Consider the following 22,993-nt stretch of genomic DNA (forward strand, 5'->3'; position numbering starts at 1 on the left):
AGCCGCCTGTCAGTCACACAACACTCGAGTCAGTAGTGCTTATAATGTAAAAAGATTGTACAACTGAATTTTTAGCCTTTAACTCGCAAACTCTTAACTATTCCAAAACTCTTGATGCAGTAATTTCCTTGTCTTTGACTCAGAGGAAAAGCGCATGTTTAAAGAACCATGTTTCTTTTTATCTGTACTCCTGAGGATTAAAAACATGAAGTGATGTGTGGGCAATCCCATAACTGCGGCCTTTCATCTCAGCAGATCAGATAAACAGTCCTTCCCACACAATCCATATGCATCTGAATCATTCTTAATCAGCAGTGCAGAACACAGATGAATTCTCTTTCTGACAGATGAATAAAGCAAGTAAAAGAGTAACATTTCAGATTCAAGAATGCAATCACTTGCTCATGCTGTGCATCTACAGCTTAAGTCAACATGAAATCAAAACGCACCTATTTACTTTCTTCTTAATGCAAGTTCCTGGTGTATTGTGGATGATTATTCTTAATAATCATAATGTATTTTCCCTTTCCACTGATGTCACTTAGGCCATGCAAGCTTTTGGACGCTGTTCACCATTAACCAGGCAAGATTTTAGCTAAAACATTTAGGGCCCTATTTTAACGATCTGAAACGCAAGTGTCAAAGCGCAAAGCGCAAGTAACTTTGTGGGCGGGTCTTGGCGCTGTTGCTATTTTCCCGGCGGGATAAATGACTCTTGCGCCAGGCGCAAATCTAAAAGGGGTTGGTCTGAAGAGCTTCATTATTCATAGGTGTGGTTTGGGCGTAACGTGAAATAAACCAATCAGAGCGTCATCTCACATTCCCTTTAAGAGCAGGCGCATTTGTTCTAAAGCGGATTCCTATTATAACGGCAGATTTGCCAGGCGCGCGCCAGGAGCAGTTCACAGCCAAGGAGAGCAACACTCTCGTCAGGGAGGTTGGGGATGGAGAAACCCACCCAAATTAACTTCGGTTAAAAAGGCGTATGATAATTTGGGTAAATGTGTAAGCTAGATGTATGCTTTTATAATAAATTGTCTATCTATCTATCTATCTATCTATCTATCTATCTATCTATCTATCTATCTATCTATCTATCTATCTATCTATCTATCTATCTATCTATCTATCTATCTATCTATCTATCTATCTATCTATCTATCTATCTATCTATCTATCTATCTATCTATCTATCTATCTATCTATCTATCTATCTATCTATCTATCGTAATAATGTATGATTTGCAAAAATGAAAACTGCTGCTTCTGTATAGATGAGAGAATCAAAGTGTATGCGCGTTGTGCACACGCTACATTGATTATGGCCAAGCATGCGCGCTTAAAATAGCATATGAATAACATGCGCAACGCGCCACTGACTTTAAACTATTTTTTCCTGGTTAGTGGCGCAATTGTTTTCTAAACCTGCAAAATAGCATGAGGGAACGTTTGCGCCGTAACACGCCTCCTTTTTTGCGCTGAACCGCCCAGGAAGCGCAAGTTCATTCCCTAGTTTAGCGACGTGCTTCTGTGGAGGGAAAAGCGCGCTTTGCGCGGGTGCAAAATAGGAATGATACATGCGTCGGTGTACAAAGTCAATTGCGCTGGGTGCAAGATAGGGCCCAAAGTCTGGTATGCATCTTCTTTTCCCAACTACAAATGGATAAAATACAGTCTACAAAATGCATCCTGTTTAACACAAATGCGCCACATTACAGAAGTAAATTGGGTTTCACGTTGACTTTTTAAGTTATTCATCTCTGACATGTGGCGTACGAGTTTTAGTATGGCATAAGTGATGGTTAGTATATTTATGTTAACAGAAGCTTGTGCTGTCTGAAGCTGGATTTGGTTATAGCTGTGTTAGTGTCTCCTTTAGTGCTGCTACATTCCCCTGTCTGAGTCTATGGGAGAACACTGAGTGTTGGCTCATTCTCTAAAGAAGTACCTGGCATGTTTCAAGGCTTGAAGCCCTTGCTTTAACACCCTCTCTTTATTTTCTTCCTCAGTCCCTTGAGAAAGTTTGTCCAAGGGGAATTCTTAAAGGAAAAAAAGGGCTCAGTTATTCTACTAAGAAATGAGAAGCAATAAAAACTTCACAGCTTAGAAAGACCCAATAGGATTGTCACAATTTCTGTTTATATAAGCTATCCAAAAAAAAGAGCAATATGCTGCCTATAAAGAAAAGAAATGACATTCATTGTAAACGAGGGATGCCATTTCATTAGACGTGATGTGTGTGGGTGTGTGTGTCTACAGGATTTCGAGGGTAAAAGAGAGCCAACACTTGATGTTCTAGAGTGATAAAGGACTTCTCTAGTATTAGTGAGCATCCTGGCTAGGTTTGAAGCAGCCCTACCTTGTGTTTCTCAGGTCGAGTCCATGAAGCCTGGGAGGATAGATACATGTAAAGCAAAACATGACAGAAATGAGAAAAAGCCTTAAAAAGAAAAATCAGCAGGCGCTCAATTAGATAGGCATCACACATGCACGTTTTTCAGAGCAGACAGCTTGTGAAGCTCCAAAGACAACTTGACTTTAATCAAATCAAAAAATTGTTTAGTACTTGTACCATACCCACAGGCAATAGACTTCTAAATAATAAACTGACTTTTATTTTGTATTTGTTTATGTGTGTGTGTATGATAAATGGGCGACATATTTATTGTCATGGAGTTTCCCGATGTGAGCCATCAGCTAGTCAGGCCTTCACAGAGAGCGCACGTCCATAGCGAGATCCAAATCCACATGAATGGCTCGTTCAAAGCTAGTTTACTGTCTAGTAAACGTTGGAAAACTCTTTATGTTAATCCTGACTGCCGATGAACACATCATGTGAAAGAAATTTTTCTTGCTTGCACCGACTGAAAACACACATGAGAAACACCATGAGATTGCAGTAGGCTACTGAATATTGAACGGGCCATTCATGTGGATTTGGATAAAAAAAAAAAACGGTCTTTGATGCCGTGCAGGTGGTGCCGTTGATGCCGTTTAACCCTTCACAGTGGCGTAGTGGACGGGCATGCATGATTATTTATTAAAAAAATAATAATTATTATTTGTAACACTTTACAATAAGGTTCATTAGTTAACTACCTAGTTAACATGAACTAACAATGAACAGTACTTCTTCAGCATTTATTAATTTTAGTTCAAATTAATTTAAACATTTACTAATACATTATTAAATCAAAAATTGTATTTGTTAACATTAGTTAATGAACAGTCAATGACTTTACAGTTTTTCTCAGTCGCTTTGGTGCATTTCTCATAACACTATTTACATTTGCACAACAGTTAATGCAGTTCTCAAAACAAATAGTACAAACTGCAAAACCTAGTTGATAACCTGCAAAAGCGTGTCACTTGCTCAAAATGGATAGCCCATTCCTCAAAAGCAAGTATTTATGTCAATGAAAGTGTCAGTGTCATCAAAATAAAAAGTCCTGAGTCCATCGTTTATGAACAAGATAGTCAAATGGCTTAGTCGTGTTTTCATTATGACAGTTTACTCTGTAAATGTTTTCCAATGATAAAAGTCAGATCTTGGTGACACTACCTGAAAATGCTCAATACAGCACTAAATACTATTTGCACAGCCATTTGAAAAATACAGTAAAGTTACACATTACTGTATTTATGAGGTAACTGAGTACAAGACACTGAATATATGTATGTTTCACATTTTTACTGCATATATGCTCTTTGCAATTCTAATTTGTTCACAGCATTGTGCAAAGAAAAAATACACCATTATTTACAACAAACATAAACTCCCTTTGGGTAGAGCTGTGCACAACTGTAAACAATATTGCAGAACATATTGGAACTGAACATACAACATACATGGTACTGTAATCATTCATGCACATCCAGACATTCCTCTCTGTCTGGTCACATAATTTACAGTAATCTACATCACAGCGAATATCATCTCTTGCTCAATTGCAAATTGTTCAATTTAGGAGACTTTTTCAGGATTTTTTTTTTTTTTTAAATGACAAATTTTGACAGCTAGTTCAACATTTTTGTATGTAATGACTCAAGCAATGAAATGAGGATTATTAGTTTTATATGGAATGACTATTCAGCATTCACAAGTATAGTTAATTTTGACTGACATGACATAAGCAAATGATAAAGTTATAAAACAGCAGAGAGTTGTATGAAAGCAATTGATGCATGTCCAAAAGCATTTGCAATTTGTTGGAAGGAATGAGAAACTGCTACTATGATGTGCCCAAATGACTAAATGTTGTGGAGGTTGAACTAACTGTTGTGCAAATGTAAATAGTGATGTGAGAAATGCACCAAAGCGACTGAGAAAAACTGTAACTAACATTAACAAGGATTAATAAATACTGTAACAAATGTATTGCTCATTGTTAGTTCATGTTACTTAATACATTAACTAATGTTAACTAATGAACCTTATTGTAAAGTGTTACCTAATTATTATTAGGCTACGTGTATTATTAAAATAATACTACACTTAATTACTAAAATAACAATTACTACAATAATTTCATAGCGCAACTTGTTGTTGAAACTTGTTCAACAATCAACACGAAATGCTTCTCGATTCATTAAAATCCAATTTTTTTCCACTATGGGCCACAAGAGAAATATTTCAATATTTAAAGAAAGTCAATTTGATTAATCTCCTATCGTCTCTGAGAGAATATGCGCTGTTAATGCAGCGTCAGATGCCAAAAGCTGGGTTAGTGTTTGTAGTGAATAATTGACTGTGGTTTGAGACTTATTCACCAGCATAACTCTCACACAAAGATTGCACATTGCTGGCGTGATATGATATCCACTGGCTCGCCATCATTGTTTAAAATGGAAAAATATTTTTAATATTGCGACATGGCATCTTTCTTTATCACCAGTTGCTCGCAAAACGATGGACAATGATTCACTTTTTGTGTGCGTCATTTCCAGAGATAATAAATTAAAGTCCTCCTGTAGTCAATAATTTTATCCCTTAAAACTCATCTTTGATCACCCAAAATTACATATTTATACGAGTTTTAAAATAGCTTCCCTTAAAATAGCTTAAATGTAACTCTACATCCTTGCCTCATTAGGTATACGTGGTTCTATGAATATGCAAATTAGCCCCGCCTCTTGTTTTCACCACAGGGGTCTTTAAGTAAATTATTAAATACATGAGTAAATAAACAAGAAGGTAAATAAACAAGTAACAAGCAAACTCAAACTCGTTTGCTAAAAGTTTCAGTGAATAATTTGCTGATGCATTTACAAAAAACTCTTGATTTTTTCTTGCCCCCGATGCATTTCTTGTCGCCCATGTATATATATATATGACCTTGAACTAACCTTGTGTCACACACGACGAGAGGCACATAGTCAAAACATCAAGTGTGCCAATTTATTTTTTAATCTGAACAACAATCGTACTGGATAGAAAAGGACACATATAGGCCATTTGCACGCAAGTAAATCATATTATGACTCAAACATGAGTGGATGCTCAAACATCCAGGTGACATGCATATGATCTTGTTAATGATGAGAAAGGTCAGACCCCCCCCCCCATCCCATCAAAATGCCACAGCAATAATGGCAGTCCATCAATAATTAATAACACAATAGGAATACATTTGAAACGATGCACACCTTGACACCAAAGCAATATATCCAAGATCTACTGCCTGTGATGCTAACTGTGATCACCTCATTCATTTCGTCTATGTCCCATAAGTCACAGGCAGCAGCTTTGAGCCTTAACGAGAGTCATTCTTCCATTTGACAACATAGATCCCTGTATTCTTTGAACGGGACAGTGATGAGTAGTTTTCAGTGAAGGTTTTTATACCTTCCACTCATTTGTTAACCAGAAATCAATCAATGACGCTGCCATCTGGAATTGCATCGCCGAGAATTTGCATGACTCACAATAGAGGCTGTTGAGGACGTGACTCCAACCACTGATAAATCAAACAGACATGAATAGCAGACAACCTACCCATTTGACTTATGACAGAATGACAACGATTCCATGAAAGCTTGCTCGTCATGAAGGCAGCATTCTATTATTTCAACCGCTAATCACACAGTTTGGAAATCTGTCGCAGATAAGTGGGATTTCAGGATTCATTATGAAATCTGACACTGATCAAGCAGAATAATTTGTGATTAAAGAAACTACTGTAGTCTGCTGAGTTCCAGGTAAATATTTAAAACAGTTAGTTTCACTTGAACAAAGCACAGCTTTTTTTAAACCACCTAGGTTTTTGTCTCTAAGTGAAACAATATGTCGTTTGTCGAATGACAGTTAAAAGTAGTCTCATGTTGCCAGACTTTGGATAACTGCATCTGTCTGGTCAACTTTGCAGCTTATTCTGACAAAGTACTGCCCACTTAGAAAGGATGAAATAGTTTGATTGATATCTGAAGTGATCACAGTTGACAGGAATAATGTGCATAAATGCATGAAAAACTATGAAAGCCTGTTTCCACCTCAGAGTAAAATTGTATTTATTAACTATTTCTCCTAATTGAAAGTTAAAGGGAAAGTGAAGTGGCGTGTAGCCAAGTATGGTGTCCCATACTCAGAATTTGTGCTCTAATAGTGACTCAAATTTACTAAACAGGGCAAATTAGCATGAGAGCGCAGAAAGAAAAAAAAAAGCGCAGATGGCAGTGGAAAGTTCTGCGCGTGATCTACTGACGACGTGCAAATTAAAGAACACAGATGCAGTCGGATCATTTCCATAATGATCCATAATGATTCCCAAGAAGACCAATGCAATCTACCAAAAGCAGCGCCAATTAGCATCTGGTTTAAGACATGCTTTTTTTGGGTGGTAAATAATAGCACAAATATCAATAAATTGACAAGCGCAAACCTTAATAAATCCCCTTGCATGATTCATTTAAATACTCTCCTCCCATAAATTTTGCGTCTGAAAGAGAAACTCTTATAAATGCATATTCAATTAGATCAGCCGCAGGCCACGCCTTTTCAGCGCTAATTGTACACTGCGTGTCTTTAGTAAATCTTGACAGTAGTTTTTTAACACCAAAAGAGGGTTTGCGCTGGAGAAAGCTGTTAGTAAATCACCTTATTATTTTCTTTAAGGTGGTAACGGGCTTGCATAGAAAACCGTAAAGAAAAAAAAAAACAGAAGAACTTGTGAGCTAGCCATTTTTTGTCAAATATGCATCAGACAGTAGCTTATCATCAGACTCTGGGCTGAACTACAGGAAATGACACTTGAAAATATGACTGACATAGTGTTAGACAACTAAACCTTTGTTCCTACAACAAGCCCATCTGAATTTACAGGCCACTCTTGTTTTACAGTGGCTTGACATCCTTTATTCCTCTATTGATTTAATCACTTGCTCAATGACAGCTTGTCAAAAGGTTACAGGGGGTTAAAACCTTGAGTTTGGCACCTGCTTCAGCTATCTTGGCAGGTCGACCCTCTTCTCTTAAAACACAATCCTGGTCACGAACTCTCCTGTTGACCTTTAAAACAGAACCTCTGTCTTATTACTCTCTGCATGCATATAAACAGCCTCGGGATGACACTGATCTGTAAAGGGCAGCAAGATTATCTGTCCATGAAAATAAACTTTCGAAGTCACATAAGAGAAATAACAAATCTTAAAAGGTTTTTTTGCAGGTGCTTCTGCAACATGGTTATCCCGGCAGGGGTGCGTGTTAATGGTTCTGAGTGCATAGACACAGGGTAGTCTGCTTAAAGCATTAGCAGAGCATAGCATGGACCGTACTGACCTCAGATCAGCAGGGGTGCCATTAAGAAACTATCCTTAGAGAAAGGGCAGCTTGGCACTGGACTCCACAATAAGCTAGCAGCCCTGAAATGCCTCTTTTGATTGTATGATTCATACAGTAGCTGTGTCAAGGACAGCTCACTAGGTCCCAGAGAGAGCGGCTTAAATTATAAATGAAGGGACAGCGACTCCACAGAAGTCCTCATCTTCATTTAATGTTAAGTCCCTTGACTCATGTGATCTTCAATGCATAACACTGAGTAACTATTGTTTTTACGAGATAGTTCATTCAAATTTTGTCTTTTTTTTTTTTACTCACTCTCATGTCGTTCCACACCCATTTGCTGTTGCTTATTTCTGTACACAAACAAAGAATTTTCTTCTTACACATTTTTTAGCTTCTATAGCTATAGATATTAGCCTATTATGCTCACCAAGGCTGCATTTGTTTGATCAAAATACAGTAAAAACTAGCCTGGCAAGCCAGACCTACATCAAGATGTTTGGTCTGGCAACTCACCATAGACACGGCTCAATCCGAGGGGCGGGATAAACGGCTGTCTTTCAAATTCACTCTGCACACTGAATAGGACAGCGCTTCAACCAACCAGAGCGTTTTCCCAACAGCGGAGCTAACGTTAGTTGATAGATTCAACTTTTGAATCTGGCCGGCAAAACTACGAACACATCTTCCTTTTTTAAGAATGATTTAAGTGCCGTTCTTTGCTCTTTCTCAAAGAAGAACTTAACTCCAAGTCCTCCAGAGTCGCGGCCAAAGCCGATTCGAAAGACTGTTCTCCAGCAGCAGCTCTTCTTTGTTTTCAAGTAGCAGGGAACCGTCGCAACTCTGTCGTCATTATGTTAAGCCCGCCCCGCCTACTCTATGCACGACGTGATTGGCCTGACCCAATTTAGGTTTTTCCAGCATGAAAGTCAATGGAGAGTTGCTAGACTACCCTGGCTGCAAAATACATTTTGCTGCCGCTAGAGTGCGTCTAGATTTCTAGGCTAAGTAAAAACAGTAATATCGTGACAGTATAATATAGCTTTTTCCCCCGATTTTAAAATGTAATCTTTTCCTGTAATGGCAAAGCTGAATTTTCAGCAGTCATCAGTGTCACGTGATCCTTCAGAAATCATTCTAAAATCCTGATTTAATGCTCAAGAAACATTTACAGTGTTGTTCCATATTTGATTTAAAAGGTGCTCTCGAGGTGCAGTGAATATGACTATTATCAGTGCATAATGACTTGCACTGAGGTCTGTTGTAGCAATTTCAGTCATTATTTTATTGTGTATTAGGTCTGTTTAGGAGCTTGGCAGATGTGGTCACTATGAACTCTCGATGTATGGGAAAATGAATCAAAGTTCTAATTTCGTTTTCAGCTGATAAACCAAACAGCGTACAGGTTTGCAACAATGTGAGGGTGAGCAAATGATAACAGAATTTTAATTTTTAATTTAGCTATTCCTTTAATGGCCTTTCCTTCTGGATGAATAATCAAAAATGTGCCTCTTCTGTCAGAACGTGACATCTTTGTGAACTCTCATTTCATCCAACAGGCAGAACAAAAAGCAGACAGAGAATCTTCCATGATGTAGTTTCTCGTAGAGTTCAGGGGAGACCAATCTGTTCCAGTCCGACTCAGACATGGCTCATTTGGTAGTCACAGCTTCTTGACTTCTCTGAGGTTTCTGTGCATTTCTGACTTATTCAGATGCTGGAAATTTGTGGTTGGGAATACAGAACACATATTAGAGACAGAGGATTTAAGTAGACTGCAGACATACTTATGACTCATCAATCCATATTAACACACCAGCTCACCTACTAAAGGCCCTGGGGCAAGATTCACGAAACATTCTTGAGAATAAAATTCTTCTAAACTGCTATTTTCTTCTCATTTTCTAACCCCTTTTTATGGAGTACTTTCCATAAGATCATCTCTCAATGCAAATCAAACCAGCTATTAGGCTAACTGAAATAAAACCATGCCAATCTCTAGGTATGGTGAAGGCTATGTGATGATGTGGGGCTATTTTAATTCCAGAGGCCAAGGGAACTTTATCAGGATGCATAGTATCCTGGATCCATGAAGTAACTGGCCTTTAAAAATAAAAATATGCCTGCCTCTATGGGAATTAAACATAGGGGTGTCCAGACTTATGCACCCTGTATTTTAAGGAAGAACATTTATTTATTTACGATACATTATTCATTCACAAAGAAAATTGGTGTCCTTAAAGGTTGGATTTTTCCTATTTTTTTAAATTAAGGCATTAAGTTCAATTTCCAAAAGATGATTTTTTATTCCTCTTTTTAGTCAACTTTAGCATGGGTGTCTAAACTTATGCATAGCACTGTATAATACACATTACTAGTACCATGAATGTGGACGAGTGCACTGACACCGATCGATCATTTGCCCGTATACTTGATGCGTTCACTCTAGCTCGAAGCACTAGCGAGGACGCATTCACAGATTACAGGCTGTTCTCATTGAGATGAACCCTCAGGCTCTCTTGCCTATCCGAGGACCTATTTAGATATAGCAAAAAAAATCAATGGAAATTATTTTACATTGGTGGTGTTCCTGTTATATAAGCTGTTCGGACTATGCATTACGTGACAATAACCACAGATCACACTTACTATTACATATCACGCATTTCATTTATTGAAAGCGGTGATGAGGCCCCATTGACTTAAGGTACGCCTCATTACACACTGCCTGCACATTTCACTTTAAGGCAATCCTCGGGCGGCCATCAAAAGATATAAGCATACATATAGCACGATCTGTCTGAATACTCGATTCTCATTGGTTGGAATTGTTGAATGCACAGGTAGTTCCAGTCAGCGAACACACAGAAAAATACAGAAGCACTGAAACTCGTTGACAATGTTGCCCCGCAACTTTTGGCAATACAATAGCTTCACTACTTAATAGCTAAATTATAAAATCATGTAATGCACACCTAGCTGTAGATTATCCCTTACACATACATACACAGGCTCCAAATGTATCATTTTTTAACCCATATCAGCCACAGATCAAAATTTACTGGTCATAGATAGTTTTACTGCTGAAAATATTTTTACTCCAATGAGACTGAATTATACATATTTACATATATTTTTTGACAGTTATGGAATTTATTTTTACGTTTATTATGTGTTTTAATGTTGTTTTTCAATTTCAGTTACTGTTAGTCACCATAACATCAAAATAAAATAAAAGATTAATGTATGGAATATTGTTGTATTTATTATAAACAATGTATCTGTGCATATCGTTTTTAAAAATTCATATGCACTCATATGCACATAATATTTATTCAAAATAACTTCTCCCTTCTGAAATGACATCTCTTCTCTGATGACTCACATGACATCACAATAGCAAACCACAACGATCCAATCAATCAATCAGCCCCAAGTCCAGCCCGACATTTTTTCTTGTTCAAGAAGCCGTTTGACTCTGATACAGTATATGTCAAAATAGGGAAGAAAAGATTACGTCAACCTCCGTTTCATGCAAACTTTAATTTTGGAAGCCATTTACACCATATATGTGTGAACACTCATACACTATTTTCTGATGCAAATTGTTGTGATAGTACCTGATCAACAATGATTTTGTGAGTGTTAACACTTAATTCTTCTGGAAGAATGAGGAAAATGAGAAAATGGAAAATGAAAGCATCAATTCACTGCATCCTGTAGATGAGGAGAGAGAGACGAGTGCATATCAACAATATCAGCGCTAATGAACTGCTAGAAAAAACCCTGCAAGAAAATCCAGGTTAATATAGTTTGCAATTTTGAACATAGTAGCTGGTTTCTAGATGGTCTAAGCTGGATATTAACTAGTCAAAGAGCTGGTCAAGATGGTCAAACAAAATACTAGCTACCAACTTGATTTAGTAGTTTTTTGGAACATATCTGCTGATCCACCTACTGACAACGACAAGCTTGGATAAAAGTTGCTACAAGTGCAAAACGCTCATGAGAAGTATGGAAGTCACACAAGAGTCAAATATCAATTCAGAGCAGCATGACAAACCAAGACTGTGATCATTTCTTAAAAAAGCATATCCATCTGGCATTCTGAGTGGAGGACCAACAATAAAAATTATTATAAACGAAGAAAGCCTTCATTGTACAGCTGGAATTCTTTTTTTCTTTGACAGCTATGAATATTGGCTTGACTAGCACGAGATAATACAATGCAAACACAAGGAAGGATGCAATCTGGTGGGCTATTGTCAAATATCATCTTCATAGTGAACCAGATGTACAGTACACATAAACATAAGGTGCTTTTTCATAGTCCACCTACACAACGTAGCCCTACAGCAGGAGGAGAGAAAACCGGTCGCTTCCCAAGTACTGCTGGCATAAAAACAGGGTGACCAGAGGCATTTTCTAATAATACATGAAGGATTGTATGTAAGGATTGATTCCCATGATGCCTTGTGGATTTGATGCATACAGTATAATTAAAGTATGGCAGCGTCTATTTACACAAAGTGAAAGTAGCATATTTTCTTAGCTATAGATGATATTTATACTAAGTTTAAATAGCAATAGATTCTATTTACACTAAGTGCAAGAAGCAATAGATTCTATTTACACTATATAAAAATAGCAGTATTTTCATTGCAATAAGTGTAAATAGTTAGATGCTGTTTAGATGCCATTTGCACCTCAGTGTTGTTGTACATTACACGGTATGCAAAAACATAGAGTGTAAATTATTATGTTAATGTTAATTAAAATGATTAAATTGACAATAAAGCCCTCCCTACAACTACACCTAACCCTAAACACTTTATTATTAAACACACGTTAGACACTATATATCCACTTTGCGAATATTTTCTTAATTTTTATTGAAAATAAATAAATGCCTTTCCGATCTGATGTGTGATGGGAAAAGGGAGTAGAGTGAGAGCGAGCAAAAGGCGGATTCAACATCAAATTTACATCAAAACTTTCTGCCACGCATCTTTCCTGAACGCTATTGCGACTGTTGACAATGCAGCGTCTTCCGTAATTTTGTGTGTTTGGAGTTAATGTAAATAGCCTCTGCCAACAAGGCGGGCTATTTGCACTAAGTGTAAAAAGACACTCCGTTTAAGTATTGCCAAAAAAAGATTTGAGGCTTCAGAGACTTGTAAACATGCCTGGACTTCACAACTGCCAACTGGGCCGAAACCCACTAACAACAACCTCACATTTCCCTAACTAAGACTGGATATGTAGGATAGTTTTTTCTGAGAAATAGGAAGAGGAAACAAAGTTTGAAGTTGTTAGAGCAGTAAGAGCTTTAAGCAGCTGTCGATGAATCCTGCTCGCTGTACTATGATGAAATATGAACTAACATGGAGTATTTTGAGGCTGTTAATTAGATAGCCTGCTTGACTAAATCAGAGAAGTTCAGACTCCAGCAGAGCGGAGTGGCAGAGAGACCGAGCGCTGGTGAGCCTGCTGCTTCTGAGACATAAAAAGTCTTTTACTCACTAACATAGGCCTTCAGAAATCAGGAAAACTCCTAAAAATGTGTATGGTGTTGTTTTGAAACCTCTAGAGCAAACACTGCATTTTTTTTTTAAATCAGGGTGATTAAATCAGAAATTATAACCTGATATTTTTTTTTACATTTTGGTCAATCGCAATATGCTACACACAATTTGTCCTTTGATGAAATGACAACACGCCTCTTCAGAGAATACTAACTAACTGGCCTTTTTGTATAAACATACACAATATACAGATTTTTATGGAAAAATTCTGAACAGTCATGAATAATATAATCAATTAACAACTAATACTACTGATCAAAAGTGTGGGGTAAGAATTTTGTATATTTTTGTAAGAAGTATCTTATGCTCACCAAAGCATCTTTTGTAACTTCATAAATGTCTTCTCAAAAAAACAAAAAAAAAAACCTGTTCAACTGAACATCTGTTTAACTGAACATGATAAACGTTTGCTTTTATTCTAAAACAAGCCTTCCATTAGGCATTTCAGTACAGCTTCCATGGCTTTCTAGAAACCTTTTTGGCAACCACATTTAATTAATATATATAAATGCATGGTTGCTGCAGGTGTTACTTAATAATTCCTGAGGTATATCAACCGGTTCTCTATCCTTGTTTGAAACTAGCAGAACAGGTGCAGGAAAGAAAGTCTCACTGTAAGCAACAGTAACAACAAAAGGAGTCTCTTTTGAGACACCACTCTTTTTTTTTAAACAAGCACTTTCTGATTGTAAAAAGACTGAAACACCCACTCAATAGAGTGATGCATGTATGACGTCATAACCCAGACGTCCAATTTACTGGTGGTTCCTTCAAGATTTTCCTGAGAGGTTTTATAATGTTTTTTTTTTATTTAAGTGTAAAATTAAAGCCTGTCGTAAACATAATATACTTAGACGTTTTGTTCTACAACGTAAATTACACAAACCCATAGAAAGAACGTGAATTCTGAAGTAGTAATGTTAATTTTTGAAAATGTACGTTTGTACGAAATGTACGAAAATGTAACTAGATAATACCAGGGCCTAAAGTTAACACTCACCAAGCGCCAAATGCAAGTAAAAATCAGCCCTGCTGAGAATATTAATGGTGTCAGTGTGTCACTCACCAGTTGGCCAGTAAATTTTTTTTGAATTCTAACAATGCAATGTTGTAACAACATGAACGTGAACAAACGTGAACAACGCTCTGTATAGCTGACGGGTCAGAGATGCACCATCACGAAAGTTTCTGCCTTTCTAATGTAAATAAGGGCTGGAACACGAGAAAGGGAATTCGTTACTCACGCGCTGTGTGCAAACATCCGATCCGAACCGCACGCCCTGAAAGCCATGTGAGACAGCGTTCAAAGTTGAGCTCTCTCGTGCCTTCCTGCACTTAAATGGACAAATTCACTCAAAATTCTGTCATAAAATGCCGTCCAGGCAGCAAACATAGTCATTTTTATGTCTTAAGTGAATGCAAACACACTCATAATCCGTGTGTGCATTCGGTCTTAAAGCAACAGCATCCTAATTACCCTGCTACTGTCTATGTTTTTAATGTTAAAGAAACACTGCGATTTTTTTGGGACTTTAGCTTAATCACCGTATCCCCCCAGAGTTAGATAAGTCCATATATACCCTTTTCATCTCCGAGCGTGCGTAACTCTATCTAACTCACCCACCGCTAGCTTAGCACAAAGACTGGAGTAAATGGCTCCAGCTAGCATACTGCTCCCAATAAGTGACAAAATAACGCCAACATTTTCCTATTTACATTTGTATAGTCACAGCGTGTACATATAACAAGGTCACATGAGACACAGCCATCTTCAAACCCTATACATACTGGGAACTATATTCTCATAAGCACTGCGAAGCACTGCTACTTGGGCGGGGTGATTAAAAACATCAAAGTATCATCCAATCAAAGTATAATCCAGTTTTGTTTACCACAGGCTTTATTTTACTCATAACTTGAAAACCCCCATTATAAAACCCCATAAGAAAATCTCAAAGGAGCCAGTGGTGAATTAGACTTCCGGGTTCTGACGTTATTCCTGTACCACTCTAAACCATGATAGAAATAATAGTCAAATGTATTCAAATTTCTACCGTTATATCGTTCCAACTGGTATATTCGAGCCGTAGACCTTTAATACCAAGCCTTTTGCCCACTGACCCCTGATCCCTCAACCTCAGCACCTGCTCATTCTCGGTGAAGACCCGACGACCGAAGCTCCAGATGATGTTGGGAGTGGGGTCACCTGTGGCCTCGCAAGTTAGTGTGATCTGCTCCTCCAATTCAGAGGCCGTCTGGTTTTCTAGGAACGTGATCTTGGGTTGCACTGTTGAACACACACAACAACAACAACTCAAAACAGACTACAGAGACTCTCCTAAAGGAGAACAAACAATGATTTTTCTCTTGTGCAATTACTGAGCCTTTACAATGGTTGTAATACCACAACTGTGCTCTTAAAGGGTTAGTTCACCCAAAAACGAAAATTCTGTCAGTAATTACTCACCCTCATGTTGTTCCAACCCCGTAAGACTTTCGTTCATCTTCGCAACACAAATTAAGATATTTTTGATGAAATCTGAGAGCTGGCTCACTCTTTTATAGGCTGCAAGGTAATTGATATCTGCCAGCCCAGAAAGTTAGTAAAGACATTGTTAAAATAGTCCAAGTGACTACAGTGGCTCAACCTTAAGGTTATCAAGTGACGAGAATACTTTTTGTGCGCAAAAAACAACAACAAAAATAACGAAGATGAACGCAAGTCTTCCGGGGTTGGAACAACATGAGTGTGAATAATTACAGAATTTTCATTTTTGGGTGAACTAATCTTTTAAGTTGATGAGATGAGCACTGGCTGGGTATTTTCAATATTTAATCAACACATTGCTTTATTTTATAATTCAAAAGAGGATCTTTTGTTTAATGAATGCAGTGGAGTAGCACTTTGATTTACTTTATTTGCTTTGGCTCTAATCTAAGCACTCTGAAGCAGTGCCCATGGTGGCTGGAGAAAACGTCTACATGATGGGCAATACAAATATTGTGATTGCATTTTGAACTGCAACAAATAAACATTTCAGAACTTGTATTCATGCAAATATGATCTCAATGATAAAATACGAAGGCTTGAAATCAGTTCTCAGGTTCAACAGTGTGCTTAAACTATAAACTAGGAAGCTAGGCTTTTTGCCTCAAAATGAGTCCTCTTTCCAACTGCAATTGTTACTCTTTAAGAGCATTCACACTTGTTCTCCCTAAGAGAACCAAACTCAAATCAGTTCAGTTGATCAGAAAGTGAACTGAGTGAAAAATAATTCAGTTCTCTTAATAGTCACATTGTCCCTGAACATAAAAGATTGTCCTCTTTAGTTGCGATTGTGTTGTTGTCCACTTTCATTTAGAGCTTTTGGAAAATATATAGTATTCCATTTAAAGATACTATTTATATATTTAATAATTATTCATTATAATTATTTACTGTATATAAATCAGTGGTTCTCAACCTTTTCCACACAACCAAACACATAAGTTTCCTTGGTAACACTTTACAATAAGGTTCATTAGTTAACATTCGTTAACTACCATAGTTAACGTGAACTAAGAATGAACAATACTTCTACAGCATTTACTAATCTTAGTTAATATTAATTTCAACATTTAGTAATACATTATTCAAATCAAAGGATGTATTTGTTAACATTAGTTAATGCACCGTTAAAGTCCAACTGAAATCAAAATTGACCCTATTTACTTTGTTAGCACATATTACTAGTCTTGTGGTGAAAAATTAATTCGTGCAAGTTAATACACAGAAAAAAAAAATTTGCCGTCGTAATCTTTAATCGAAGTCTGAAAAGTTACTTCCGGTCTGGAATGGCTGATGATGTAGGTTTGATGGCTTGGGTTGGGAAACGCTTAACCACTCCCCTCAAACCGTTAGTCTGCTATGAGCGAGAGATGGAGAGGAGGAGCACTAGAGTAAAACCCAGCCCTCTGTTCAATATTCCTTTTCACTGGGAAATACGTCACAACACTGGAGAAAAGTCGTTTGCAACTTCCGGTTCACGCGGACTTTAACTAACATGAACAAACAACGAACAGCTGGATTTCTGTTAACTACCATTAATAAAGATTAACTAATACAGTAACAAATGTATTGCTCATTGTTAGTTAATTTTAGGTAATACATTAACTAATGTTAACTAATGAACCTTATTGTAAAGTGTTACCGTTTCCGTGGCCCGCTACAAGAATTTTACTGACTATTTGTGTCGCGTTGGTTTTATGAGGGCTTTTTTTGCTCTTAATACACATATGTCTGCAGATCTTTGTCCTTTGCTGTTGCATTTTCACCAGATTCTAACTAACTTAAACACCTCTGATTGGCCATTGCATTCAAGAAATCAACAGAAATATGTCTGTGATTGGCTACATTGCTCAACACTGCAAAAGCACGTTTTAAATGGAAACATTTGATGCTCTCTAGAGCACAGACATAAATACGCACTGGAACTTTTGCCAAATCTGTTTTGCCAGTATCCTATTATTACAGCTTTACCTGAGGGTGCTCTTGCTTTCATTTGAGGGTGCTTGGCACCCTCTAGCACCCACATGGAACTGGACCTGACTGAGCCTCAAAAGACTCTAACACATAACAATTAGACCGTATAATCATATTTGTGGTTGTCTAGCATTTACTAAGCACTGTGGCTGAAGAGAAGAAAGTTGCAAACGGAGATCAGGCTTGACGTGAATTTCATTCCGGTAAAATAATGTGTAAAGCTAAAAAATGTAAAGTAAAGCTAAAATAAGCTAATTAATGTAAAGCTTCATTTCAGCAACACAGAGCAGTAGCTGCTTGTTCTCCACTCCCATACATGTGAAGACTACCGCTAGGTCACTACTGTATTTTCTTCATTTAGCTTATTTTGATGTCAGGCATTGCTGAAAATTTATCCTTATTTGTAGATGAAGAAACATCTACATTTGTCCTTTTTAGCGACCCTGTTGATAACCATTTTGTCCCTGTTTAAGTCTGTTGTAGCATACAGTAACTGTATGCAGCAAAAGTATGAAAGATAAATTGGTGGTTTATTCTTAACACAACCAATCAGCGAGATTAACAGTTTAATAATTATTTTTAGCTATTTTATTATTTCATTTTATATTTAATTAGATTTTTTTGCATATATTAACAAAATTATTATTTTTATTAATAGTAAATGGTGCCCCCCTGCAATATCGTCCACAAGTTGAAAACCACTTATATAAATAATTATAATAAGTATAAATAATAATTATATAAATGATTAATAATAATAATAATAATAATAATAATAATAATGATAAAATAGTAAACTATTATACAGAACTATATATACATAAAGATTTACATTTATATGTACACTATCTATATATATATATATATATATATATATATATATATATATTGCTGTATTATAGTTTACTATTTCTATGCTGTACAGACAATTCTAATTCTAATTATTATTATTATTAATCCTTACAGAATACTATGACTACTACTACTACTACTACTAATAATAATAATAGTAACAGCAACAACTAAATTTTTATACATTATACACAGAAAATATATTTAATTTTCACAATGTATAGCATTTATTTTTGGAAGAAAACGTCTTGGTTACTAATGTAACCCTCGATCCCTGATGGAGGGAACGGGAGACATTACGTCGACGTGACAACGTAATTGGGATCACTTCAGGGAGCCCTATCATCTTTGAGAGGCTACAGAACGAGCCAATGAACGTTGGCGTGCGTGAATCGCGTCACGTGCCCTGCCCCGCAGCGTGGGTATAAACAGGAAGCGGGCGCACGCACTTATAGTTTTACACTGAGGAGCCGAGATCGTCACGGCCATTACAGCGATGGTCAGCAACAGTGGCGACGGGACGTAACCCATCCCCATCAGTCGCTCATGTTCGACATTACATCGACATGACAAAGTAATTGGAATCCCTATGGAAAATGCCACGGTTGCTGCCACATCCAGCACCCTACGCAAGACTCTCAGACCCCCAACTGACTGGGGCATAAGGCCTGTGTAGAGGGAGTTCAAACTGCTGTTCCGTTATACCTCACACAGTGGAACTCTTGGATAACACTGGGAAAGCGTGTCATTGCGGCAGTGCAACATATGGAATGTCACTGGGGTGGCTCCAGCCTGAGAAGGGGGAGGCAACACCGGGCAGTGACAGCAGAGCGGACTCTGCCAAGGGAAAGAAACGGGCTCAGGGCAGGGAGCTGGTCGTGGAAGAATTCACATATGGGATCATCGCAGAGATCACAACATATGGAACCCAACCTAGCACAAGTTACACAAGCATACGAGCACTAGGCATGGCGTCGGACACTCTGCAACATTTGACTGCCGAAGGGGTATGGAGGAACTCTACAGGGTTTGCCTATGTGGGGAACTCAGCTAGAGCAAAACGTGGGAGTGGCGCAGCAAACCGACACTAGAGCGGGAACTTCGGTGTTCCTGGCTGGTTGAAGCGAGCACACAGGAAGGAACCAGCTCAACATGTAGGTTATAAAACCTAGCGAACATGGTGTCATCCAGCCAGCAGCTTTACAGATATCTATCAGCGAAGAAGCGCCTAGTGGAGTGGGCTCTCAACCCGGGCGGGCAAGGCACGCCTTGGGCTTTGTAAGCCAAGGCGATGGCATCCACTATCCAGTGGGCCATCCTCTGCTTGGAGACAGCCTTTCCCTTCTGCTGGCCTCCGTAACAGACGAAGAGCTGGTCTGAGGTCCTAAGGCTTTGCGTTCTGTCCACGTATAGGCGCAGAGTGCGAACGGGACAGAGAAAAGCCAGGACTGGGTCTGTCTCCTTCGAAGGCAGCGCTTGCAGGTTCACCACCTGGTCCCGGAAGGGAGTGGTAGGAACCTTGGGCACGTATAAGGGCTGGGGTCTCAGGATCATGTGTGAGTTAGCCGGGACGAATTCCAGGCACGATTCGTTGAAAGAAAATGCATGCAGGTCCCCTACCCTCTTGATGGAGGCCAATGCAACCAGGAGTACTGTCTTACAGGACAGAATTTTTAACTCGGCTAATAGCAAAGGCTCAAAGGGTGGTCTCTGAAGAGCCGAAAGGACCAAAGACAAATCCCAAGAGGGTATAGAGAGTGGAACCTGACGATCACCCTCAACTGCATCGTGATGTGCAGCGATAGCAGCAACATACACTTTAAAGGTGATGATACACAGGGCAACTTTTTGAGCAATGTTGCCGGGAAATGTTGCCGTCAACGGGCAACCAGATGAGACACAGGGCACACGACCGATCTAAATTATCCAGATAGAAATTTATTGCCCATTTTCAATGGGAAAGTGCCCAAGCAACAATCGCTCGGCAAGATTGCCCAGCAACATTGCTCAAAAAGTTGCCCTGTGTATCATCACCTTTAGGGTGGAGGGAGACAGCCTTCGCTCCAACCCATCTTGCAGAAAGGAAAGCACAGCTTTGATCGAGCAAGTTTGGGGGTTCTCCTGGTGAGAAGAACACCACCCAACAGGTTCCACTTCAACGCATAGAGGCGCCTGGGGTATGTCACCTAGAACCTCCGTCCAGGGACCAGACATAGAGTTTCCGGGGCGGCAGACAGATCTACCTGTGCGGTCCTGAAGCACCTCCATATCAGCTGGACCGCCTGGGGATGGAGTCGCCATTCTCCTGGTAGCACCTGCTGCCACAAGTGCTCGTCGGCTGCACGGTTGAGTAGGCCCGGAATATAAATGGCACGAAGCGACCTCAGATGCTTCTGACTCCAAAAGAAGAGATGGTGGGCTAGATGTGACATGCGGCGGAAGCAAAGACCACCCTGACGGTTGATGTAGGCTACGGTCACCGTGCTGTCCGTACTGACCAGTACATGCTTGCCTAGTAGCAGTGTTTTGAAGCAGCCCAGCGCAAGATGTACTGCTAACAACTCGAGGCAGTTGATGTGCCAATGCAGTTCCGTCCACAGACCTAAAGCTGCATGCCCGTAGTACTTGGCCCCCCAGCCGGTGGCAGAGGCATCTGTGGTGACCACAGAATGCCTGGACATTTGTTCTAACAGTTTGGCACCAGTGCGGGGTAATTTGGACGCCATCGAGGGTGGTGGGGAGGAAAGAGCCACTAGGACGGCTTCTGGCACTATACGGCGCCGTCCACATCCGGGACGTGGTTGAGGGTTTCACGCAAGTCCGACCTTCTCGGCGGGCCAAGAAAGCATAGCCACCCATTCTGGATCGGACTCGGGCAACGCTACACTCCCCGAAGGGGGTAATGCAGCTAAATCCTCATCTCCAGAGGACTGAATCTCCCCCTCCGATATCTGGTCGTCAGGTGGAGCTCCAAAGGTCGGCCACCAGCACACTCCTTTAGAGGCTCCAACGGCGGCAGCGTTTGTGAGGCGTGAGGGACCCACAGAGATTGCCTCGGAAGCCCTCACGGTAATCCTCAGGCTACGTCTACATTAATCTGGATACATTTGAAAATGGCGTTTTCGTTTATAAACGCTCTCCGTCCACACTAGCATTTTCAGGCATTTTTTTCGGACGTTTCAGTGTGGATGAGAAACTTTTGAAAAACGCCTGAAAACGCTAAATTCACCTTACTGCGCATGCGTAAAACCCCACAAAAGATCACTGATATGATTCAGATGGAAAAAAATAAATAATGAAGTTATCGTGCAATTCTTCTGACAGGATAATTTTATTTAGTAAAATATCTCACCATTCACTGATGCGGTACAGGTCACACGCAGTCACCATATGTTTGGTCTAAAACACAACTGCTCTCATGTATTGCCGCAGGACAGCAAATGTGAGTAAATTCTGTCATCTTTGCAGGACTGTGATATGAAGAGTATGCAATGTAGAATATTTTTAGCAACAGTTTGAAAGTGAATAGCACATAACAGGCACAATACTGGTATAAACATGAATATCTATTGGTACAATATGCGTCACATGACTAAATTTACGTCATCGTTTTTAAATACCACCGGTTTCACAGTCCACACTACAACGTGAAAACAGCGTTTTCAAATGTATCCACTTTGGAGTGCGTATTCAAAAAAGCTTACAGATGGTACCCAACCAGAATGCCTATTACCGCCGCGCCAGCTGCCGCGGCAAAATCACCGCGGCGAAAATAAACCAGCCGCATTTCAAAGTCGTTCCCGAAATGACCGCCAGGTGGCGCAAAGGGACATTGTGCAAAACAGCAGCAATTGCCGCATTTTAAAATGTAAGTGGGTTAAATATAAAACCCTAAGCCTAATAGGCATATTTTTCATATATATAAATAGGCCTATTAGGCTACAACAGAATAGAACCAAAGATAGAATCAATTTTAGAACTGAAAAAATAGAATCAAAAGTTAAAAATAGAGACGATATTAGGAGCAATGACGCTGAATATTTTTACTATTCTATTGAGGAATTAGATAAATGAAGAGCTCTCTTCATTTATGCAATTGTATCGCTCTCGTGAGAGATACAATTGCATAGTAATTTATAGTGATTTCAAAAGCAGTCCTTAAAAAAAAAAAATACATGGAGTAGTGTGGCATAATTTTTGAGAGATCCTGGTTTCAATGCCCTTAATCTATATTGGCTTGGCTACTGCTTTAAAAAA

At 38.9% G+C, this 22,993-nt stretch overlaps 1 protein-coding gene across 2 annotated transcripts in view; it reads right to left on the reverse strand.

The window, feature by feature from the left end:
* The window catches only part of ncam1a (neural cell adhesion molecule 1a), a 241,725-nt gene that overhangs the window by 56,641 nt on the left and 162,091 nt on the right, over positions 1–22,993 (reverse strand). For both annotated transcript variants that reach the window (XM_081391322.1, XM_081391323.1), the window contains exon 8: positions 15,507–15,649. In XM_081391322.1, coding sequence (XP_081247448.1) covers positions 15,507–15,649 — 143 coding nt within the window. The remainder of the gene's footprint in view (positions 1–15,506; positions 15,650–22,993) is intronic.

This window comes from Scardinius erythrophthalmus (genome assembly GCF_964197995.2).
Source record: "Scardinius erythrophthalmus genome assembly, chromosome: 17".
Taxonomy (NCBI): domain Eukaryota; kingdom Metazoa; phylum Chordata; class Actinopteri; order Cypriniformes; family Leuciscidae; genus Scardinius; species Scardinius erythrophthalmus.